Source organism: Grammomys surdaster, unplaced genomic scaffold, assembly GCF_004785775.1.
Source record: "Grammomys surdaster isolate TR1022 unplaced genomic scaffold, NIH_TR_1.0 170, whole genome shotgun sequence".
In the NCBI taxonomy this organism is placed as follows: domain Eukaryota; kingdom Metazoa; phylum Chordata; class Mammalia; order Rodentia; family Muridae; genus Grammomys; species Grammomys surdaster.
This window is the reverse complement of record NW_021604618.1, coordinates 6,929,780-6,955,894: the sequence shown is the minus strand read 5'-3', so window position 1 is coordinate 6,955,894 and position 26,115 is coordinate 6,929,780. Positions and strand designations below refer to the sequence as shown.

At 43.8% G+C, this 26,115-nt stretch overlaps 1 protein-coding gene across 3 annotated transcripts in view; it reads right to left on the bottom strand.

The window, feature by feature from the left end:
* Nucleotides 1-10,525, bottom strand: part of Slc1a2 (solute carrier family 1 member 2) — a 75,509-nt gene extending 64,984 nt beyond the window's left edge. For 2 of the 3 annotated variants that reach the window (XM_028766839.1, XM_028766840.1), the window contains exon 1: nt 10,427-10,525. In XM_028766839.1, the coding sequence (XP_028622672.1) occupies nt 10,427-10,434 (8 nt within the window). In that variant the 5' untranslated portion in view covers nt 10,435-10,525. Of the gene's footprint in view, nt 1-9,818; nt 9,971-10,426 lie in introns of all 3 variants that reach the window. The other variant, XM_028766838.1, reaches the window with a different exon arrangement.
* Nucleotides 10,526-26,115: the final 15,590 nt, after the last annotated feature.

Sequence of the window (26,115 nt, the reverse complement as noted above, 5' to 3'; positions counted from 1 at the left end):
ATGGGTAAGAATTCTTGTTATGTAAGTATGAGGACCTGAGTTCAAATCCCTAGCACCCATGTCAAATGCTTCATATACCTGTGGTGCCTACTGTTGCACAACCACATTGGTGGGGGTAGGGACAGATCCAGGGAGGCTGCTGACCATCCAGCCCAATTCAAAGAGTGAACTCTTGCCTCTGTGAGTGACCCTGTCTCAAGGCAATAAGGCAGAGAGTGATAGGGGGAATGATGTCTGTATGTGCCCATCCACACACACAGTCACATGCATGCACCACACACACCATGCACACACACACCATACACACACACACACACCATACACACACACACACCATACACACACACACGCACACACACACACACACGCACATACACATACCCCACAAAGAGAAAAAGAAAAAGTAAAAGAAAAGAAAAAGAAGGAGGTGATAATGTCAGGGCTGGGGAAATGGCTCAGCAGATTAGTTGTATGTCATGCAAGCGTGAGGACCCTCATTTGGATTCACACACTGAAAACCTAGCCATGGCGTCATGCACCTGTAACTCGAATACTATCATGGGGAGAGTCAGGCAGACTCTCAAGCTCATTGGCCACCCAGTCTAGCCGAACTGATGAGCTTCAAGTTCAATTAGAGACCCTGCCTCAAAAAGATAGTAAAATAAAGGCAGAGGACAAGGGAAGGAAGACATCTGGGCTCCACACATAGGCACACACATGTACATGCACATGTGCACACACCTATAATAACAAGTGCATACAACACACCAATACATGAGTGCGTGCACACAGATGAGAACATCTATTATGAGCAAAGATCTAGATGATTAATGAGAAAGGCCAAACAGGTACTGGGGGGTGGAGAGCTTTCAGGCTTTCTGTCAAAACATAAAGTATGCATTTGGCACACAAAAATATATCATTGCTTTAGAGAAATGTATGCGTTCATAACGATATCTGTTCTTTGACAAACTGCTTCTATGGTAAAAACTGGGTAATAAGCTAAAGTTGGAGAGTATGGATGGTTGAATACATTCTATACATTGCTGATACAGCAAAGACTAAAATCCTCTTTGAAAGATCACCAGTGAGCTGACATACAAAAGTATTGAGATGCACTCTACATGGAGACTGAAATCTGTATCTGCATGTGAACAACTGTATACATGGAAAGAACTTCTAGAGAGTTAAAAAAACTATTTGCATGAGTTGCTTCTGAGAGTAGAAGAAAGTGCTGGAAGAGGGTATGTGAAGAGAACTATTACACATTTTCTGGAGTTTTAGGAAGAATTGTACTGTACTGTATTGTGTTTTTCTTTGATTAGGTCTGAGACAGGTCTATGTACCACTGGATGGCCTAGAACTCACTATTTAAACCTATCAAGCTTCCACTTTGCAGCCCTCCCCCTCTGTCTCTGCTGGCATGTCAGGTGTTCATCACCACACTCATCGGAGTGTGTGTGTGTGTGTTTTTTAAACAATGTTATGCTTCTGTATTGTGCTGCATATAAGACTTCTGTCAAGAAATTCAGAATTGGTCACCTTGAATGGAAGAAGACTTTTAAACTTTTAAAACAATGAATCTAAGAAGCTGCCTGTACAAAGACAGAGGCTGCTAAAGCCTGGCTGATGGATGGCCTCCTCCCTTCCCCCAGCTCACATGGTGCAGATATTGACAAAAGATAACCTTCTGCCCCAACAACGCAGAGTTTATGTGCTTGAGAATCAAAGTACACTGTCTGCCTACGAGAGACGGAAGACGTTCTCTGGCAGAAGGCACCTCTCGGCAGAATGTGCAACCTCTGGGTTCTCCACTTCCAGCAGGAAACGTGGCACGTTAATCCTTTTTATTGCATCCCTTTAAATTACAGAAACTGCAGGACCCTTTCCTTGCCTTAATCTCACTGCCCCTTATTCAACAGCAGAGCTGGGACCCCTGTTCATGCTGGAGTTCCAGCATCGAAAATACTTGCCCCAGGTTGGTCCTGTACATCTATGTCTTCTACACACACACACACATGTCTTCTACACACACACACACACCATGACATACAGCTATTCTCCATGCCAGGGCCATCTATACTACTACTTCAAGATGTTTGGTGTTAAGCCTATCCCACCTCATAATTCTTGCTAAGTCCCAGGGTTCCAATTACAGTATTACTGTAAAACACCCCATAAACGGTTTGTTCCTTGCTTCTGTTCTTGCACACATAGTCATATTTCCCTCCCTACTCTCCCTAAGCCAGTCACAATATTACCCAAGAGGGTTGGAGCCTCCACTGGTTTGCAAGCCAACAAGACAGAGGGAGGATCGGAGTTAAGACTTCCTCCCTAAACTAAGTAAATTCTGAAGTACCCACAATGGACAAAGAGTGAAGCTCGTAGGATTAACAACACACCCTTTACCAATGAGACTCTGTCCCCATTTCAAAAAAATAATGTTTTATTATATGGTTTTCAAATTATACAAATAACGTGCTTTGTTTTCCTACAGAAAACTGTAAAAGTGAAAATGAAAACCAATACTCAATCCCGTTGCCAGGAAATTTTAAGTAATAGTCAATGTTTGTATCAATGAGGTACAATGTTCTGTAGTCAAATTCATTTATTCTTTTAAATCTCACAACCATTTTATAGGGCTGGGGTTGTTTTAAGACCCATTTTTCAGCTGAGACCACTGAGACATAGATAATGTAAGGCTCCCAGCAGAGGGGCTGACACTTAAGTCCATATCATGTTCTTTACACATCTTAGCTCCCTGCTCTCCTCCCCTTGAGGCACCCATCCCACCCAGGCTCCTGCTACCTGAATGTAGTGCCATGAAGCACATCTATCCTAGGCTCCTTGGTTGGTTCTACTGACAGCCCTCCAGTCTCAAATGAGACTTTCTAAAAATGGCATATTATAGAATGGATAGCTGTCCAGACAGGAGGAGAAACCATGTTTCAGTCAATGTTGAGAATGTGCACGGAGTTGAGGAAGTCCGATGGTGTGGATCCCCTGACCACAGCAGGTCTGGTGTGGTGGCAGAGGCAGACACTTGAGCAAGAGATTAACAGATGTGGTCAGACTCTAGGCTCAGTTAGGGCCTGATTGCCCCGTTGTCACAAGGGGCTCATAAGATGCACTTCATAACCATTGAGTGACTATAAGAGGGTAAGAACTATGGTTAGTGGCATGTGTTCCCTTCAAAAAGCACAAAGGAGATAGGAGTGGCTTTCTCAGTGAGTTATGAGACTCTTGGGCCAGATGTGACTAGACAAAATGGGGGAAAGGTGGTGACAGAATTTCTCCAGGACCATTAACTGACACCATGCAACTTGTTCCCAGGTAGAAGAAGACCATGTGCTTTAAACAGGCTGAGGGGAGCGCTATGCAGCTAAGTAGAGTTGAACAGTGGAGAGGATCCAGTGGAGAAGATCCAGTGCCAGAGGAAGGAGTCTCGACTTTGGAAGCTGGGATGCTGGATTTGGACTGGGAAATTTGAGCTATTGGGCTTCTCCAACAGAAAGAAGGCAAGAAAACAAAAAGACCTTAAGACAGGCGAAACCTAAATCTTAGGAGACAGCCATTTCTGAGGGGAAACCCCACAACAGCCAGTCAAAAAGGAGCCATGTGACCTAAGGCACTCAGGTGTCTCACAGATCAGCTGTCTCTGGCTTCTGGACACACTCCTGAGGGATTTTCCTCATCGACCCTGGCCAGATGAAGGAACACAGTGCACACAGTCTCTTGAGCAATCTCCACAACCTATCTCAGTGGCCTTTATATCATTTGAGAGACAAAAATGAATGTGAATGAGATTTTACCTCGGGGCCAACATCCAGCTCACTAATAGTGGATGGATGCCTGGAGCAATGAGTTAAGAAAAATTCCGAGGTGGATTCCAGAGTCATTGAAAATGTGTTCTATGATTGATTAGCCAGGCTTGCCATAGACACAACCTTGAGGGACATCCTCAAGTGTGTCCATCTTGGCCATACTTGCTTTGTGGAGGAAGGCAGATCTTTATTGATCATCCAGCCTATCGTTCCTGGTGAGTTCTAAGAATCACTACTTGAGGAACAATAACAGAGGTTGTCCTCTGGTCTCCACATGAATGTTCACACATGTGCTCCATGTACTTTTACACACAGAAACATGCATGTGTGCACACTCAGAATCCTCCTCATCAAACATCTGGCCAGATGTTTCTGCTTTCACCATGTGTCTCTGTAGTCTATTTGCTATGGATTGGGGAGGACATAGAGAAGAGAAGACAGTTTGGGGGCTCAGGAAACTCAGAACTATGCATATGAAAAAGTCATTTCCATCCTTTTTCTACCTATCATTCCAGCCAGTGTCAGAAGTCTAGGTTGTTTGGAGTGGTTACAAACATGAACACCAGACATGTACATCCCAGCTCTATCATTGAACAGGACTGTAAGTGAGCTGTCAGTGCCTCTGCCTCTGTTTCCCCCACTGTGAAATGAGAGCACTGGATGGAGTTACCTATGCCAAGGACTGAGTACAAAACTTAGTGCCTCATAACCACTGTTTGGCGTCAACCAGGAAATTCTGATGTCCTGTTTTTCATCCAGGGAGACCGATGGTCAAATCTGCAGAGAACATAGCCCAGACCCTGGAGGCTAAGCCAGCTCCTGCATTTGATTCTTATTTTAGTTTAGCTTTTCGCAAATGAAGAACTACGAGACTCTCTGGTCCTGACTGCTTTATCATGTAGGTGTGGGAGGCAGGCACAGGCATCGCCTTTATTGACTGTCTGTCAATAAAGTGCTGTGTCATGCCATGTGCTTCGCACCCTCTGTTTCTACAAATCCTTACAGTTACCCCAAAGATGCAAACATTTACTCCAGATTAATTGGAAAGATAGAGAGGCTGGGGTTGTGAAACTTGTTCGAGGTCATGACTAATACACTGCAGACCTAGGTTGCAGTCCCAGGCTGTCCTGTGCTCGGTCCTGGCTTCTGATTGGAGCTAGGCCTGTGCCTGAAACACCTGGGCATCTTGGCAGAGATGTGCACTGTGATAAGATTGCACAACTCAAAATGCTTGGCTTAGGCAGCAAGTCCTTTGATGACTGACTCCAGTAGACCTGGATAACCAATCAGACCTGATTAGAGAATACTTGGAATTTCTCGTGAATCTGGAACTACCAGCCACTAAAGCCCCCTCAACTCTCAGCCAGAGAATGTTATATAAGGAATTGAAGATTCTGTTATTTCAGCCACAGTAATCTTAAACCTGCCATCCTTCTGAGAACATACACAAACCTGTTAATAGGCTTTGAGTTTTGTTTTATTTTTAGAATTCAAAGAATAATTTCAATGATATTTAATTAATTCTTTTACATTTCCATACGTGTGTGTATTTTAATTATATTCACCCTCCTACTCATTCCCTAACTCCTCCCAGATCTGTCCACTTCACTCCCCCATACCAAATTTCATGTCTTTTTTCAAAAATAAGCCACCAAGTCCAATTTGTACTGCCTATATGCTGATGGATGTGGGGCCATCCACTGGGGTGTGATCGACCTTACCGTCAGTAAAACTTTCTCTCCCCTAGAAGTCATCAACCATCAATAGCTCTTCTTCTAGGGGTAGGGGCTTGCAAGCCCCTTTTTCTCATCCAGCTAACATTTTATATCCTTTTTGTGTGTATCTGGCCTCCCCCGTGGCCTAATCCAATCAACAACAATCTGCTGACCCAGGTCCATCTGAGAGCTGAATATCAACAACCTATCAATGATAGCTAATACTTAATGTAAGTCTGTCATTACCTTCCAATAGCTCAATAAAGCAGTTCCTATCATAGTGCTGCTTCACTGAGGAGGCTGTGGAGGCTCAGATAATTAAGTGAGATACTCATGATCAGGTACCTAGGAAGAGGCAGAATCTGTTCTAGAGACCCTGGCTGGGAAGCTGGCACTCCACAGTCTACACACTGCCATCTCCAGAGAGGTCGTGAGATATTTCCATTCATCCTCCACTTCCTGGAGAGGCCAGGGTGTTCTTAATGTCCCTGGTGGGATTTCAGTTTCTCCTGAGATTGTGGAGTCTATTTGAAGGACATTCCATGCCACAGGATTTTGATAACAACATAAACTTGTGTTCTCCCAGCAACCTACTTAGCCCTGGTCCCAAGAAAATTTTAAGCTAAAAGTTGTGTAGTATGCAAATAATATTGAGTGAATTTACAAGATAAAGCGCCTTTGGGAGTATGCTAAGGGTGCATTTAATAGGCAAGATAGAAAGTTGCACATGCCCTATGGAAAAAAGTTAAAGGGCTAGGAAAACCAGGCAGAGAAGACGTTTACAACCAGGGCTCACGGTGTACAGTAACTTAGAGTTCTGTCTTTTGTTTATTTAACATTTAACACTTCTGAAACGTTGATGGATATAGATTTACACACTATAACCATTTACTATGGTGACTCTCTATTACTCAAAGACATATTCAATTTCAAGTGTAGCTTACATGCACCAGAGTAAAGCATACAGTAAGTGCAGCTGTTGAAGAACCTCTGACATGTGCAGGTGAGGCTTCCCTCCTTGACTTTCTTCTTTCCTGTCATCTTGATTCAGCTACCACTACTAGAGACATCCGTACAAATGCTGGCAAGCAAGGCACCACACCCGCCCTTCTCCTGGCAGGCTCCTGTTCATCCTTCTCACCGAAGTGCAGCACTACCTTCTCTCAGAAGACTCCCCAACTCACCTGCACAGGTCTAATCCTCTATTTATCTGACTCCTATCGTCCCTGCTAGACTGCACTCCCTATGAGGATAAACTTAGATCTCCCTCATTGTCACACTGAGTTATAAAACAAGTGTTTGATTCCCACCTTGAAAGACTAGATGTTTCTTTCAGTAATCTTCAGCAAGCATCAAATAGAGGGCCAAGATACAAACCCATTATTAGATAACAGAATATGTTATATAATAATAATAATAATAACAATAATAATAAAAGTGTTTTGTGGGCGACATCCTGGAAAAAGAGATCCTCTAGAATGAAGAGCAGAGCCTAAGTCCAAGAGGGTTTTATCAGACACCTTTCCAGAAGTCTATCTTCCACCCTGACACTGATTCTAATCAAGGCGCAGTTTTGTAACTAATGGAGGTATGGGTTGTCCCATCTAAAGGAAGAGATGCTACAGTGGTTACCAGCCAGGACTGTTGCTAACCATAGCTGTCCTACAACAGAGGCTATCTGGGACCAAAGGCAATTAATGGCAAGTAGAGGGTGGAAATTTCCTACTGGTATGGAAATGAGGGGAACCAAAACGCATAAGGAGGGCTGAAGAACCCCTCAGGCACCCTACCCATCTCACCACTGACCCCCATAACACCTACCACTGTCCACCATCTACTGAGGACTCGCCATCCTCAGCATGCTCACAGATGTGTGCCAGAAGACAGTTCTGGGCCCACTAGAAACACAAGACGTCTCCATGGAATGTTGTTGTTGTTGTTATTATTACTATTATTACTATTATTATTATTATATACAGACTTTTCTCCCATTTAAACATTTCTGAAAATGGAATATGTCTTATAATGTATCTGATTTTCCTAAAAAGAATTTCTATTATGAAACTTATAAATGTTTTCACATTAGAAGCCAAGAGATTGGTAGTGTAAGTCACTCACATAAAAATAAATATAAATCAGTGACGGAGTGTGACATAAAATTTCCAAAAATCAAACAAACACAAGGCTTCTTCAAAGAACATTTCCCTTCTATTGGCACATGGGCCAGTGCGAGCTTGTATTCTTCCACTTGGTTGTAGAAAGGTCTAAAGGATAGAATTGGTCTTCAGGATGAAAGACCTATGGCCAGAATTCTGCAGATGACACTAACCAAGACAGGCTTACTGTCAGACCTGCAGCCACATAGAGCCTTGGTCTCTCTCTTCCCACATCTCCACTCTAGTCATCCCAACACTCCTCTGTCTGTTTTCTTCCATAACTAACATCAATCCAGGCAATCAGCCCATGGGGGCATGAGAGCTCCTGGGAGAGATGCATCCATGAGTTCTTTCTGCCAGTCTTTTTCAGTACTGCAAACAGCAAGGGTCAAGGGTCGAGACTCAAGTTCAGAGTGAAGCTGGCTATGAACTTGCACCCTAACTGATCATTTACTTAGACAAATTAGGCCACAACGGGCAGTCTCCATCTTGTGTAGAAAGTGGAAACACTGCCCAGTATGGAGGTTTGTTTATATACATATGTTTGTTTACATATATATGTGTGTATATATATGATATATATGTATATATACATATATGTGATATATACATATATATATACATATATATATATATATGAAATAGTACTTTTTACTAAAAAATAGTAAGCATTACTTAAATTTTTAGCAAATTTAAAATGTTTGCTTAAGTATATCTAACCAACTTTACTTTCAGGTCCCTAGCATGACAGTAAATCAAAGGAGAGTGACTTAAAGCATTTAGGAGTGTAGCTTCATGCAGAGAGGCACATGTGACATCATGGGTAGCTATTCTATCTGGGCTTGCTCTTGCTGGAAATTGGTAGGGAGTATTTTAAATTGCATTCATGAGCCTAGTAACTTTTTTTTAAAATATGGCTCATGGAATTATCTCTAAGAAAATAAAATTTCATACCAATGAAGACAAGTATTTTCCATGCTAGTTATGAAACAAGAGGACTAGAAACAGCCCAGTTCAATCACTGAGAAAACTAAGCCAGTGGCCCCGCGAGAAGTAACAACCAGAAGAAACAGAACTCCTATACACATTCCCATGTGTCGACTCCAATGTGTTTAAAAATCCAAGCATGAAGCACATCTAGTGCACTGTCCTCTCAACTTAAGAGTGGTCACAGAACAATGCCCAAGGCTTGAAGGAAGTTAAATAAGATTATACAGTAAAATGCTCTAAGTACATTTTCCTTAAAACAAGAAGTGAAAGGGACAACCTTAAAAAGCAGGCATGAGAGTAAAACTGCAGAAGACAGTTCCAGATGTTTCCTCCTACATTATGACTGGAAGGGAACACACTTGGAGGTTTTGATTTGTATTACCTCCATGCAAAGCAACATGAAAGCTCTTGCTCAAAATATGTGGTTCTTTTTGGTTTCCTGAACCACTGCTACCAGTAGTTTCTGTTTTATCAATATCTTTTTTAAAAATATCACTTTCTTGGACTTCTGAAGCTAGAAGCCAGTATGTAGAAGAATGAACTATTAGAATGTTGTCCTAATTACAATGTCCCCCTAAAACTGTGCCAAGAGCCTAGTAAAGATATGTGGCAGAACTGGGGATGCCCTGCCATTTTCTTTCCACATCTCAAAAAGGAAGGGTAACTTGAAGAGGAAGTTAGCAGAGGGAGTGAGGTGGGCTGGTGATCTCTGTGACAACCCACCCACACTGTGTTGTAAGAAGGGAAAGAAGCACATTCTAATTCTACAAGGTTCCACAGACAACTTCAGAGGAGATACTTCACGAATTTTTGCAATGCTAGGAAAACTATTTTTCACCATCAAAATTGAGCAAGCTGGTCTTTCCCAGCACACCAGAAACAGTGAGTCTCTTAACCCAGGCCGCAATCTTTGGCCTGCAGTGCCTTCAGCAAGGTTAACTGAAAATAAAATTTCAGTAGCATCACTTGTTCTGCCTTGTCTTTGCAAGTACAATGAGAGCTATCTCATGACAGACAGACAGACAGACAGACAGACAGACAGACAGACAGACGGACAGACAAGACAGCAGAGCTGGGCTATGTAGATTTTCACCTGGACCAGTTCTTTGATAGTGATTCCTGAAGATGCTCACCTCTGAACTTCTACGAAGTTGAACCCATGGGTCAACTCAGCACACATCACCTCCCCTCTGCATGAAGTGTTATATGAGGAAGTCATGGACAATGGTCTGGTTAATGATCCAGCTTTCCCAACTCACCACTGAGCATCTCACAGACATGTGATCTAGGAATCATTAAAGGAGGAAAAACTCCAGATAGAAAAATAAGCATTAGTAAAGAGACTCAGCCTCAACAGGCACATCTAAATTGAGAAGCGTGCCGTGAGATGCATGGATTCTCACTGTGCACAAAGAGATCTACGCGTATAACACACCACCCAGAGGTACTTCCTAAGCACATACGATGCAGCTACCTTTCATCCTTTTGCTCACAACGCCTCTCCATTTCTAAGCAAGGTCTGCTCAGCCATGGTAGGCAGATGTTGCCAAATGCCAACATTGGTTCTCACACATCTTTAATAGTCTACCCCATCATCCACCTTGCTTCCCTCCCTTCTGTGCTCCCTCCCGTCCTCCCTTCCTTCTTGTCATGTCTTCACTTTTCCAGGTGTACAATCCTTCGTCCCTTTTCATTGCCGTTCGCAGTCCACTCATACCATGCCCCAACCCAGATGTCTGACCTGACCATTCTCTCAGCTGCAGGAGTGCACCAGCTTCCAAGTTCTGGGTTGAGCTCAAATGTCCATCCCCAGCATGAAGCTGGCTATTTTAAAGCTTACCTACCCAGTGTTTTGATCTCAAAGAAGTCACATGCTGTCCTAGTGATGGTTGTCATTTGGCTCCAACCCCCAAGGTTGCTAGGTGTTTGTACATTGCATAACTTACAGGAATTGAAGGCCTCATCGGAACCATTTGAGGCCTTTGATGTCCCTGTTATCTCTGTGAACAAGAGCCAAAGCTATCTGCTTCCTAGACCCTGTGTATTTCCATGGGCTAGCCCACAGTTTGGCAGTCAGCTCCGGAGCCCAGTAAAGTTGCCTAATCTCTAGCCATGTTGTTGCATGCTCATCCCTGGTTTTATTTCCTAAACATTCTTCTTCCAAGCATCATTATAAACCACTTAACTCCTCAAAGCCAAGCTCATTGGAAGTTCACCTCTGACTTATCTCCATATCAATGCCCAGGATTATTTCAGCATCTGAGCCTCCCTCTACATGTACATTCTCAATGTTCCATGGTTTAATTTACTCAATGGAATCTGCCCAAGGAACTCAGCTTTGGCTCCTAAGCACCTCCATGGCCTCCTCTGATAGGAACATCTTTTCCCAGACTGTGTGCTGAGTACTGCCAGCACCTTCAAGTGTTCCTTGTTCTAAAGGTAAAGGGGCCTCCGAAAGACTGGAAAGAGATGCATGCTCTGGGTGATAACGTGAGTTTGGGAACAAAACATTCTGAAAAGATTCACTGGAAAGAATCTCATCAAGGACCTGGGTGGTGATGGTTCTGTGGGTATAGTGCTTGTCACACAAGTGCATGTGGCTGGGATTAGCTCTCCTGCACCCATGTAAACCTAGGTGCAGTGGTGCCTGTCTTAGCTAGTGTTCCTGTGCTAAAATGAGAGGTAGAGACAGTAGAGGTCCCAGAAGCTCTAGGGCTGGTGTATACAGTGACAAACAAGAGACTGTGCCTCAAACAAGGAGGAGGAGCCTCCATATGGGCACTGTGGCATACGAGTGTCCATATCCATACATAAAAAATAGATACAGAGAGATGGAAGGAGGGAAGGAATGTAGAGATGGAGAACGGGGGAAGGAGAAAGGGAAGAAATGAGGAAGAGAGAGAAGAAGAGAGGGAGGGAGGGGAAGGAAGGGATGGAGGGAGGGGAAGGAAAAGAGGGAGAGAAAGAGTGAGGAAGAGGGAGGGAGGGAGGGAAGGAGGGAGGGAGGAGAGAGGTCATTCAACATCACTCCATTTGGTCAAGCAATTCCCAAGGTCATGAAGACCCAGAGCCTGTCTACTTTCCTTATGTAAACACTGCATGCATCCTGTGTTTAACAAGCCACGAAGCATACTCGCTAACACGCACATGGGTGGACTCCTGAGCACTGCTCTCATAGCTTCGGCTGGTACTCCAAACCGTGTGTTTGTTTCAGGTTCTGAGAGGAGCAACGGCAGTGAGCTACATGGTTTAGTCTTATGCTACAGAAGATAGAGAAAGACTTTTGTCAGAAGGTGGGAGGAGTCTACCTGCCACTTCAAATCATCTGCCTGGTCATCATCCATGTAAATCATCTGCGTTGTGTCCAGAACAGTGCCTCTGTTTCCATCTAGGGATACCCAAACTGAGGAAATCTGCCCCAGAATATGGACATCATGAACATTTCACGGATGAGCTGATGTGACTGCCCCCCACTCCAGGTTAAGCCTCTGCAGAGTTCCCTAAGTTTCAGATCTCCCAACTAGTCCTCTTAATGTGTAGCTGCTTCCTAGAGTGTCTGGCCTCACTGTGGTCCACTTCAGTCTCAATCCAAAATTTCACAGACAGTACTGCATCTGAGAAAGACATGTACCTAGCTTGGTCCTAATCACAGCTATGAATAGACATGGCTGGATAAGCTGAATTAGTGCATGTGGTGACATCTGCTGAGCACCACTCAAGATGCATTCGGTTCTCCCTCTGACACTTAGGAGCTGCGTGACCTTGGGCAAATTGCTTTAGCCATACTGAACCCCAAACACATCATTTCCACAAGGAGCATTTCGGATAGTATTAACAATGCATGAAACTGTGGTTAAAAAAAAAACAAAAACAAAAAAAAAACGTAATCAGTTGGCAGAAATGTGCAGAAGCGCCTGCAAGAGAACATGGGACACAGAGTGACTATTATCACCATCATTAGCATTTATTTGATCATTTCATAAATATTTCTTGGGCAAGAATATTGCCCTTCCCTTCTGAGCCCTTAATTCCCACTGAGGCCATTTTGTTACTACAGATTGATATTGGAATCTCAGCAGAGGCATGACGGACTGACTGGATTTTCTGCATCAGGCTTCTTAGAAGCTTTACATCCACATCTAGTCACAGCCTCTACGTCCTCTTTAGGTGACACTTATCACTTAGAACCATTGATGCTAGCTGGCTGTCATGGAAGGCTTTCCACGTGCTAGCCACGTTGGAAATACTTCCCAGGTATCTGACTTCTTTAAATCTTCCCATGCCTGTAAGTGGATACTACTATATTCCCATTCAGAGAAAAAGAAAAAGTCCAGAGAGGCTAGGCAACTTTCCTCAGTTTGAACAGTAGGCCAGTTGTGAGCTGTCATACATGCTTCTCTTATTGGAAAGGAGTGCTACCTTCCTACAGAAGGGTGCAGGTGGAGCATGAGTAAGAAGAAAGGATACAACGTGGAGGAGGTGGGAGTGGGGTAGGTTAGGAATGGAAAGAAAGTCATCTTTCAGGAATGTTCAGAGGAGACAGCTGGTTAATGGATTAGTCAGGCATCATCCAAGCAGAGAATTCAGATTCCACCCTAAAGGATAGACTCACCCAGCTTCCCACCATGCAGGTCTGAGTGGGAGGCAGACAGTAACCAGAATCCGGATTATGAGGAAGAAAGGGACTGGGGACAGTATATACCTGGAACATGTCGATGAGAGTGACCCACTCACAACAAAGAGGGAGTTGTACTTTCTAATATGCATAGTTTGTCAGAGATACTCTTGAGGTTGGGAGACAGATGAGGGACTCCTCCAAGCAATGAAATTCTAGGATACAGGTTCTCCAGGGATGCTGTTAACTCATCTGGTCATCTGGGAATGATGAACAGGACTGACCCTGAAAGAAGATGCTTTGTAGGAAGTTCTTACAATGCACAGAAAGTGACTTGCCGCAAACATGATTTTCTGGTAGGGGTTCAAGTCAGGGTTGGAGCTAGAGCAGGAAGAAAACCTGTGTACTTTCGAACAGATGTTCACACCTGTCAGTTTCTCATCCCTTCTCATCTCAAGCCATGCAAGGGTCCTGGGATCATCTGGAATATGCAGCATCACCTTCAAGATCTATAGACATTATTATCTCTAGAGTCTCCTCAGGACATCTAAGCCCTTAAGACAGCCAAATGGTTCCATTCTCAAAGAATTTCTCTCTCATAGTGAAATTATCTGACAGACTTCAACACTGCTGGGTGGCTACCATTGTAGCCCCTGTATCCATTGTCTTGTTTCTCCTACTAAGCCATGACTTCTTTGGGCAGACAACTCCTTGAGAATTAGCAGTGGACAGACGGTCTGCATCACTGGTGTGCTAGAGGTTAAATTTCCCTGCAAGGGACAGTTGGCAATATCTAATCATTTTAGTCATTGAAGAAGGAAGTATGCAGAAGTACCTTTGTGGAGGTGAGGGATCCCGCAAAGCACAAATGAACCCCACCCCGGTATCTGCATGTCCACTTCTTCTACCCACTAAAGAGCTCTCAGCACTTAATACCTCAGAGTTCATACAACCTGCAGAAAATGTGCCTTCATTTCCAAATGTGTTCTATATCTCCATGGAAAGATTGCACATCCTCGAAAACATGCTTTGCCAACAAAATGTCCAGAATCTCATGCCCTCGTATCTCATGCCATATTACCCCAATGACATCAGGCAAGTGGCCACCTGATAGTGTCTCTGACTTCACCTAGGGTCTATCAGAAATGAGGTCAGTCTGCCTGTGTTCACACAGTCTGAAGCACTGGAGAGCTGACCTCCAAGAACCAGCAAGGATCAGCAAGCTTAGAACCGTCAACACACTAGCCTGGGGTGGTCTGGAGCTCCATGACCCATCTGTCTCAGCCACTGGTCCTTTCTTGGCTCACTTCCCACTTCATTACTAGCATTTCCTGAAAATCAGCTAAACGAACTCAGGCTCTTGTCCTAGAACCTTCCCCTGAGAACTCAAGCACAGAGTAGAAGTCACACCTGTCACCTTTCAAGCAGAAGCATGAAGAACCTTCTCATGGTTCTGACATCTCTTTGTCCCTTTGCTATAAAATGCACCCAGGCAGGATTGCTTCTTGGTATGAAACTCACACTGAGAAGACTCAGGCTAAACCTGAGTTTCACACTTCAACTGTTGGGATCCTCTGAAATTTAAAGAATGTTTGCTACTGAAGCATGACCTGGTGAGAGCTGACTGAACTGATTCAGGACTTCTTCTTCTTCCAGAACGTTTCTAGCTGACTGTTACAGTAGACCTGGGATGCTTACCTTCCAAGTGATACTCTGCAGGGAAAATTAAATCGCACAATCATGTTACAAACTGGAGTTTGGAGACAATCATCTCTGTCTTTCTCTTTGTGGAGTCTCTCTAATTCATGGTGTTCTTCTAATGGTGGAACATTGGGGGAAATGCCTGCAGGTTGGGAGATCTAACTTTGAGCTAGCAAGTTCTACCATGACTCAGTTCATATTTCAGGGCTGGCCACAGAGTCCCATTGCTGCTATGAGAAAAGACTGACAGTGCTGGGGCTAGGGTGCGAAGGAGCAAAAGAAGCCACACAGAAGCTTCCCTGAGCACAACCATTGTGGGGAAGCCCCTGTCTCCTCACAATTCCGATGCAGGCTCTGACCCCAGAGCCTATTCTGCATGACTCAGTTGTTATGGTTCAATGAAGACAGAAATGAATTTCTGTTTCTCATCCTCCTGCTGTAGCCATCAGCTTTCAGAACAAGCTTGGTTAACACCTCATAGTTTCAGTGCGAAGATTAGTTTTATCCAGCCCACAAGAGGCTTGCTTCACTTCTTAATAAACCCAAAATGAGAATAGCATTCTTCTCTCTCCAATGACCTTGACATGTGTTGAGTGTGAACCATGGCTTGCACAGGAACTGGAAGCCTACTAAAGGCCATTCACTCAGCAATCAATTTTCCTCCCTCAACCTTCATTAGCTTTGAAGTGTCTCAGTGGGACCTTGTTCTTGTTTCTTCTAAAGGGCTTAGCACAAACTTCATTTGAAGAGAAACTTTTGCATTGCCTGTATCATGAAAAGCCAGTAGCTCCTGCCATTAGTTCAGCATGAAAATAAAGACAGCAGGAAATGTTTTTATTAAGACTGGGCTAGGTATTGTTATTTCCTGGAGCATCTGACACCCGCTTTCTCTATTTAAAGGGGGAGGTTGAAACATACTGGGCCAGTGTAAGGACAAGACAGCCTGTTAGCAGGATTTGATCTTTGCCATGATCAGAAAGATCAGGAGAAATAAAAAGCAAATGCTCTCAGCATGTTGTAAGTCTTTAAAGTTCCTCATTAGGACACTTCAGCCTTTTTGTGGTCTTCTGACATCATCTGACATTCACCAGGGTCATTTCACACTCATAATGGTGATGTCATTTTCCTGGGCCCTTATACAAGTATGGCTGAGTTAGCAACAGCACCAACCTTCCAGCCTTCCTCTGCAGAACTTTGTCCCACTCTCCTACCTCCCACCTGTGTGACGCTGGCAAAGCCACTAAGCCTCTCTGAGTGCTTTCCTCAGCTGCAAAGTAGGGATGACTGTGGTCCCTGGTTATAAAGTGAAGGCCTTCAGAAAATCCCTGTTCAGTAATGCATGCCATTATTATTTACTATCACCAAATACATGTTTTGTGTGTATGTGTTTCCAATCATGCATGTACATATGAAGTTGCATGTGCATACACACACTCATGCGAATGGGAGCCAGAAGTCAATGTGTCCTCTATTACCCTGCACTGTCAGGACATGGAAGGATATCTTGATTCTTGGTTGGGCATAGGCTTTGAACCCCAACTCCCAGGGAGAAACGGCAGGTGTTCGGCCACGCCCCCAGAATCCAGGCTCCTCCACTCCATCTAGACCTCTATTTAACCTGCGCCTTGCAGTCATGTTTGGCTAAGCAGCCCCTCCCAGAGAGGTTTGCATCCCGATCCACATACAGGTAGAGGGTGTGACTACAGGCTTCAGCCTCAAGAGATTTCCATATTCATGAGTTACCTAAAGGCTGGAGGGCATAGCTAAATTAAGTGACTCCCCTCTTCCCCCTCCCCTATTTAAGCCAGGCCCACTCTGGCTTAAGGTGGGGTGCACCTAGACCATCTATCACATGGGGTGCACCTAGACCATCTATCACACACATGAACAATAAAACTCTTGGAACTCTGGACTTTCTCCTGTTATCAGGTCTGCCACCATGGAAAGCCACCCTGGGTTTCTGCAGCGCGGGACCAGCACTGCACCTCATTTTTTGAGTCAGAGGCTTTCACTGAACATGAAGCCTACTTACTTGCTAAACTAGCTGACTGGTGAGCCTCAGGGGTCCTTTTGCCTCTACCTGACTAGCACTGGGATTCCAAGTGTGCATTGCCTTACATTTTCCGTGAGTGCTGGAACTCCAAACTCAGATTCTTATGTTTGTGCAGCAGGGCTTTGCCCACCGAACCATCTCGTTAGTTCCGTGCCAGATATCCCAATACCCGTTCCACAGTTGACTGATGAAAAACCGAGCAATCTACCCAAATTGTCTGACTTCTTCCACTCCCCTGTGCAATGCCCTTAAGTAGCAGCAAAGGTTGTCACCTACATTTTAAGTTGAGCATTTTTATTCCAGCCCTGTGTCTCTTTTAACACTATGGGCTTGCTTCACTTTGTCACACCTCAACACGAAAGATGGCACATGGCTGCAGGCAAGCCATCTGGGCAAGTTCAGGCACAGTTGGGCTGAGCATGCTATGCCTTTGGTCCTGGTTTGTGTGGTTTGCCCTTTAAATTAAGGGCCTAAGTAAGAGAGGGCAGTGGCTCCTGGAACACTTGGAGGAGGACCAGAGCTCGGCTGTGCCTCTCGTGCTGGACTGCATGTAATAGCACAGTGCTGCACGCTTTTATTTTTAATGTTCCAGTTATACTTTTCCCATTTAAATTAAGTGCCACTGTGGCTCACTGGCTGCAGCAATACATTAAAATCACAGCACAGAACACTCTGTCTATCATTCACGTTCCTTTCAGTGACCTTCTTCTGAGGTTGGGGAGCAACCTTTTGACATTACTCCATGATGCTGATGTATACAAAGTTCACACTTGAGAGTCACACAACTGACTGACAAAAAGAAAGAAAGAAATGGTTAAAAAATTTAAAACTAATGCTTTAAGTCCATTTACCATTTTATATCGTGTTACATTCATAGGTATCCTGGGATGCAAGTGGCAAGCAGGCTACAAGTGGAACACACTAACCACAGGTCTGCTCTGGGATGCAAGTTCTTGATCAGAAGTGTTAGTAAAATGTCTGCTTCTTAGTCCTGCTCAGTGGTCAGCCACAGTGTCAGCTCAAGGTATTTCTATATCTATTAAAGATGCCGTCAGAGAAAGCTGGATCAGTGGGCTGGGAAGATGTCTCTGCTCCGGAAAAATACTTGTTACACAAATATAAAGGCATGAGTCCAGAACTCATGTGAAAGCTAGGCATGGCAACGATTATCTGTAACTCCAGCAAGGTGCGGGGTGTCTAGAGGCAGAGAGATAGGTGGATCCTACAAGCAATCTGACATAACCTAAGCAGTGAGCTTCACATTTAGTGGGAGATCTTATCTAAAAAGACCAAGAAAGAAAGAAAAAAAGCAAGGAAGGAAGGAAGGAAGGGAGGGAGGGAGGGAGGGAGGGAGGGAGGGAGGGAGGAAGGAAGGAAGAAAAAAGAAAAGAAAAAGGGACAAAGAGAGGTAGAACACTGTAGCCGGACCTTGGCTACTATGTGGTACCATGTGGGTTCTTCTTTCTTCCACCCTTCTCTATCCTTTTTAAACCCTTTCAGTCCCCTAACACATTCAGAAGAGAAAAAATAGAGGGGAAAAAACTGAAGTTATCATCAGACTATTTCCCGCAGATTGGGGGCATTTATTTCCTTGGGGCAACTTTGATCTTAGCTGTCAGGATATTTAATTTCTTCTTGATGGTGTTTTTTCTTTGCACATGACAAAAACACAAACAAAACAAACAAACAAACAAAAGACCAACAACCAAAAAACAACCCACCATGCTTTCCTGGGCATGAGCATTTATATACCCTATGAAAAGTTCCCAGAATTCCAAACATCACATAATTGCAAAAACTATCTGCAGCTGGCAACATCACACTCCTGCTAGTGCGTGAGGAAAATCATAGTCAGCTTCTGTGGACAATCTGAAGCAGCCCTATAACCCACATCTGGGATTAAATCAAAAACATATGCTTATATTTCTTTGTTTTTCCTTGCTTTTTAAAAAAGAAACCAAAGCTCCAAAATTGTTACTACAGAGCACCACAAGAAAGACACCCAACTTTGACCTTGACCTCTGTATACACACACACACACACACACACACACACGGGGGGGGGGACCCCAAATTAGGAGAAAATGATGATTCTTTGATATGACAGCCAGAACCCAAACCACTACTGTTCTGTTTATGAACTATCATGTTTATCTTTGAAATTATAATCAAATTGCATGCTTCCACTTACATAAGTACTCATACTGATTTAACTTTAAGTCTGTTTCAATTTGTAAAAGATATTTTCCTTGGAAGCTGGCAACACTTAGACTGAGCCAGCTGGATCTGCCTCAGAAGGATGGGTTCCTCTCAATGCTTTATGGCATGGTTCTGTGTCTGTCCCTCTTTTCTGATTCACATTTTCAGCAAATCTATGTAACTTGTAGAGGTCAATGGAGCTATTAGAAAAGGCAGGAGAAAGGTCACTTGTAAGCAGAAAGAAGCTTCAGGAGATGCAACAATGGTATAAACACTAGGTGGGCAAGTGTAGAAGAGATGTAACTATCCTCGTGGGGGCCAGGAATGATGAGAGGCAGAAGGATAAGGGAGTAAGGGCGACATCAGTGTCTGCACTGATCCAACGTGAACTGTGATGCTGCCATTAGCTCATTCACCATAGCCCTAAGAGAGAGAAGCCGTCTTCATCACTCTGTCACGTCACGCATCAGGCACCTCAAGTCTCCATCACTGCACGTCACGCATTAGGCCCCACAACAAGTCAGCGGCAAACCCGGGATACAGCACACAAGTGAGGCTTTTCTTCTTTCATTTTTTTTGTTTGTTTTTCAATCAACATTAGACTCAATCCCTCTGTGACTCATTCTCTGAGTTATCTTCAAGGCTGAGAGTGAGTTAGGGAGTGAAACAGACTGAAACCCCCAGCACACAGTGGTACCAGATGGGAGCATCCATCGCCGCACTGATCATCACAGAGGGAGTGAAGAGATGACCATGAAGTACTGAGGCTCAGCAAGGCCAGCTGTTTCTCTAGTACCACCATACACTCTGCTACGTGGCAGCCCAGAACCTAACACGCCATGCTCCTGATGACAACTATCTGTATTGTTTTCCTCACCAAGCACAGACTCACACGCTGAAAAGATCATCATGTAGGAACCAGGACCTGAATATCCAACAGGCCCTGAGGTGGAACACTTCAAGACAGACACACAGATGTATGGATTTGGCCATTGTAATGTTGCCTGTCCAATTTGTTAAATCCAAAGAGATTTAACAAATCAAGCAGAAGACCTTTTTTGTTTGTTTGTTTGTTTGTTTGTTTGTTTGATCTGTTTGGGCCCTGAAATAAATGTAAACACCTATTTTTTTTCATTCAAGTGTGAGTTTTCTTTAAGGAGTAAGATCTCAAACCCATTTCTATAAATGACCATTGCTAAATATGAAAACATATGCATACATACATGGTAGGTAAACAGAACAAACATCGTAAAGAATGTGGAGGCCCCTTGTAAGCTTTAGACAGAATAAAGCCACATAGAACCAGGAAAGTGCCCATCAATTCAAATTTCAACCTTTCAACTGATTTTATATTTGAGATATGATCACTAACACCACTGCCTCCTATTCTAAGTACCTATTCTCAGCTCAGAACTCCAAATTCTAAAACCATAACACAGGACATAAAGAGTCTAGGATAGGGCGGGTCCTATAAGGCAGGCTCATGCCCATGGCCAGATGCCTCTGCAAGGCTTTCCCTGAGGGACTATTACTCTGGAACGTTGTTTGGGTGATGGCTCACAGGATGTCAGGAGACCTTGACTCTTGGGAAAGCCATTCACTCAAACAGCTTACTGTTGCTCCACCAGAGACACAGGAAAGGCCAAGAGAATGTGGCTGCTGTGGATTCAAACCCACAGCAACCTGGGCTTGATTCACTTCTATCTACACCTCCCAGAAAGCTCACCCTTTGCATTTACAAGAAACTCTAATCACTCAGGTCCTCCTCTTTTTCATGGCAACTGAGAACAATCACCATGAAATCAAAATGTTTCTAAAGCACTGGAGCAAGGGCAAGAGGAATAGAATGGGTCTTTAACCTACAGCTGAATCTCTCAAATGGATTACATCTCAGGCCTCCTCCGAGTTAAGGCTCCGAAAAGCAGTAAGATCGAAAGAACAGGATGTCTCCAAACATACACTCCATGACTTTCTTCAGTTGAATTCTATGAAAAGTCAAGTCTGTAAGGATGTAGTTCAAGTTGGAAAGGGTACTCAGCCCACATAGCCGACTTAACTCAGAGAAGGAGAAGATGAAGTGTGAATCTGAAAGCAACTGTCTATGGATTAAATTCACTAAAATGTATGGCACACAGACAGAAACCTGGTGCACAGAAGTGCTTTGTTAAGGTTAGATCTTTGTTGCTGTTGCTGTCACTGTTATTATGGAGCTGCTCTGACTCATAAAACTTCTAAATACTTTGCCACATTTAGACAATACAGATTAAATAGACAATATACTGCTTCTTTTCTTTATTTTATTTTTCAGTCATAAACTCCTAAGAAAGCAAACTCCCACCCACAGAGCCAGGCACCCCTGCCTCTGCCACACTCCCTGGGAGCGACCACCTAGCAATTTGGGAGCTCAGATGACTTCACTTGAGGCTTGAGAAGATGCCAAAGACTCTCCATGAGAGCCAGCCCAGAAAGACAGACATTCGATCGAGTTTTCCAGTGAGAAGCATGTGTCCGGGGTACACACACTTCTTCCCCTCACATATGGAAAGGAACAATGTGAAGTACATTTTGTCCCAAGAACTGGTTCATACTTATCCTTTGAGGATTAACTTTTTCATTTAAATCCCAGGATCCTGTCCTAAACAGGCCAATGGAAAGATTGTTCTGAGAACAACTTCTGGGCAATCAATTAGCAGAATGGCAATTACTGGTGGGAAACATAAAAGTTGGATGAGGTCCAGGAATTTTTTTTTTAAAGACCATTGATCACCTCTGTTTCTATGACCATCTCTCTAGCAACATCAAGTCAGTTCATTCAATCAGCCAAGACCATGGCCCACATGCTCTCACTAAGTAGGGTTCATTATATTGTTAAACAGGCACAAGATGATTCCAGACAGTGTATGAAAGGTCAGATCTGCTATGAGTCACACATTTCCATAACCTGTCTGATCATATCATGTAATCCCTTGGCTAGTGTTTGAAAACCCCAGGAGCTCACTGGCTTGATAAGACAATCCAGTTAGAGAGCAAGCAGGCTTTCTCACTGTAGCTGTTCAACATGAGATACCAATATGCTGGCCTCTTCAGACACAGAAGAGAGGGGCACACTTGAATTAAAATGACTGGCTCCCTGTACGGTTCAACTCCACCTAAAGGTTCCACAGAAAGGCTCTGGAATTTTCTTTTGGATTTTGGTCCTGGTCAGCATGCGCACTAACCTTCTCTGAATGCTGTGCTCCTTGGGCCTCTTCATGGACACATTCGGGAGGGTTTAAGTCTAGGTGATCTCTTGGTAAGGAGTTTTAGTTTAAATCCCAGCTAATCTGCGCTGCTGCGGGGACTGCTCTGATCTCTTGACACATCTTAGTTCAAGTCTATAGAGAACAACAAAGTCAGTGCAAGCAAACAGTGTTATCAGCTTCCCTCATTTCCTCTCCTCCACACAGTTCTCTTCCACCAGCAGCCCCCTCGTCTCCTCTATCAACAGAGTCCCAGCAGAATCCAAAGTAAAACCAACCTAGGAAGGAGGTGGATGAGTCAGTGTCTCTCCCTGCAGAGGCAGGGCTAAGGCGGCTTAGTGGCTGAGTGTCCATCCCAGGCGGGCACGCCCTGCTTGTTTGCAGTGCTCTGGGTATTTTTAGTGTCTGTCTGTAGGGAAAAGCTAAGCCACACCGCATGGCTGTTATGCTACTAATGACACCCTAAGCTCCAAGAAGCAGCAGTCACTGCAAATACTGACACTTCAGGTGCGAGAAAACAACACTTCACTGAAAAATCACACCCACGTGGAGGTGGGGGAGAGAAAAAGAAGTTCATGAATTAAGCTGGCGTGAGGTATTACATAGCTCTGGTGTGAGTTACCTAACTGGGAATTTCTGAGAAGCAGCTACATATATTTCTCCTCCTTCTCTCCTTTGTTTTCTTTCCATTTCCTTCCCTTCCACCTCCCTTCCCTTTTGTCTTCTCAGCATCTCTTTGGAGAATCACCCATCTCCATGAAAGTACAAACAATTATCCATATCTAGCCAATCAGAGTGAATTTTTCCTCGCTGGTCACACCAGGAATGAATGGAACTGGAGTTCACCCAACTAGAATCTTCCCTGGGACCCTTCCTGGAAGCATCAGTAAAAAAAAAAAAAAAGGCAGTCTTCATTGCTGTGCTTATTAACTATCATGGCATCACATGCCTTGAGCTGTCAGGACCCGTCATTGCCTGAAATAAAGATAACTTAGTACCAAACTCAACTAAGAGACTCAGTAACGCAGATCAGCCTTCATTCCCGCTGCATCTAAATCTACAGAATCTCTGAACACCTAGTTCTCAGTTACATCAGCCAGTAAGATTCTCTCCTCTTTTACTTTGGTGTGGCACCAGGAATACATGAAGGAATCTGGATACAGGGCCGTCATTAAATGTTTTAATTTTTCAAAACTTTAGAGCAGAGAGACAACAAGTAACCCACAAACCTGTCTACTGATATCCACTGTGCTGGTTCAGAGGCCTCCTATATAGCCTTTATCTCCTACAGAAAGTCTAAGACCTTAAGCCCCCTTTGTACTTTCAGAAAATAACAGGCTCCACGGCACCATTTCATTGGATGCCTTTCCAAGAAAATCTAAGTATCCATGGTGGCCTTCAGGTGCTGCACACAGAGGGTGAAAATGGGAGTTAGCACACGGTCCCTTCAGGGAGGGGAGATAGCTATGATGACAAGCAGAATGCGACTGATGACAGTGGCCTGAATGCATCCATCAACAGACTCACATTCTCTTAAGGCTAAACGCTCACCACAACCTTGTGAAGCATGTATCACAATGGGCCCATTTGACAGATGGAGACACTGGAACTCAGAAGGATTGGTTAACATGTGCAAGATTGCATAGGAACTAGGACGTGAAGCAGGCTTAAAAGTAAAACATCTGTGCCACAAAGAATGTGTTCAGCCACTGTGCTGACCTTTCTATGTATTTACCTGCTCATTGTGGTCATTTTTTTTTACATCATTTCACACTGCCCTCCTCGCCCTGAGCAACTTTTAAAACTTTCTCCACACCAGAGAATCAACTGTTCATGAAAAATGTACTTAATATTTGTCAAAGTACAAATCATACATTTTCACATTTGTCCTAAAACATAGATGACTAAGATTCTGTTTCAAACAGCTGAAATATCTGTTTCCCATGATGCAGTAGTGAAAGAAACTAAAAAGGTTTGGTACAAGGGGTTGGGTTCAGCGCATAGTAGGGCAAACATTCTTCATCCAGCTATATCCCCAGTTCTTAAATATTCTCTCTGAGCCTTAGTCTTCAGACAAACTCAACTTTTGCTGCCAGGACACCACAAAAGCTAAAAATCTACAACAAGCTAAGTAAGTCATCAAACACACAGAGGAGAATGCACATGCAAAGAGATAAATCCGAGTGTCAAGCAAATGATGAGATCTTAGAAATTACAGAAATGTCTAACAGTAGAGGACTTACTAAGTCACTTTTATGGTGTAGCTGTGACTTAAAATACATGTAAATTGACTGGCTCATTGACAGTTACATCAAGGAGGAATGTAGTAGGAAAGACATCTAATGGATTCCTAAATAAAAATAGGACACTTCAAACAGCATGCATCGGATTTTGTTGTTTTATTTTGATTTCATTTGGTTTGGTTTAGTTAGGTTTCGTTTGGTTTAGTTTAGTTAAGTTTGGTTTGGTTTGGTTTGGTTTGGTTTGGTTTGGGGTCTCACTCTGAGGTTCAGGTTTGCCTGAAACTCGATATTACAGTTCTGATAGTGAGCTTTTCATCAACATAACACAAGCCAGAGTCATCTAAAAAAAAGGAAAGTGCAATTGAACAAATGTCTCCATCAGATTGGCCTGTAGTCAAGTCTGTGGAGCATTCTCTTCATTGATGATCAATGCAGGAGGGCCTAACCCAGTATGAAGAGAGAAACCCCTGAGAAGGTGGTCCTGAGGAGTTTAAGAAAGCAGACTGAGCAAGTCAGTGAACAGCACTCCTCCATGGCTATCCTTCAGCTCCTGCCTCCAGGCTCCTGCTCTGAGATCCTGTCTTGACTTCCCTCAGTGATAGTGTGGCCCTGATGTGTAAGCCAAATAAACCCTTTCCTTCTTATGTTGCTTTTTGCTGTGTTTTATGACAGCCACAGAAGAGCAAAGTGGGACAACACCCAGGCCAGCCTCTAATTCCCAGCCATTCTCCCATCTCAGCCTCCCAAGTACTGAGGTGGTGTCAAGGGTGAGTCCCCATGTCCTTATTCAAATGGCAGTCACACAGATTTAAAGGCCATAAACAGCCAGCAGAAGGGTTATGGTTGATTTTGTTTGGGTTTGTTACTTTGTATGGTTGTTTGATTGAAATTTATTTTTGTTTTACTCTAAGAAGATTATTTTCACAGCAGCATTGCAAAAGGAATAAGTCTAAAGGTGTTATAAGGCTTGAGGAGATGAAACTGTTACTAGGGCTTAGAAGAGAAGGGATGGCCAAGCTGAAGATGGAGGGGCAGATGTAGATGGTGAAGGCAGACGGTGGGTGTGGCTTGGTTCTCTGCTCACCAGCTATGGAATGTGAGCATGGTGTCTCTGGGTTCATCTTCCCCTGTCTATGAAACAAGGATGCCACTGTGGTGTCTCTAATACAATGGTTTGGCTTCCCGTAGTTTGTTGCCCATAACTTACCAAAGAGTAAAAATAGGAAGCTGCTCATTCCAGAAATAAACAGCTCATCAATTTTAAGCTGCCATTCTGAGTGTCATGACTCCATCTTGTGGCAGCTAGCTCCAGCCTACCAGGAAAAAAGTCATCCTTCATCTTGTGAGAGCATGCTGTGGGTGCTATCCACTTTCTGTCACA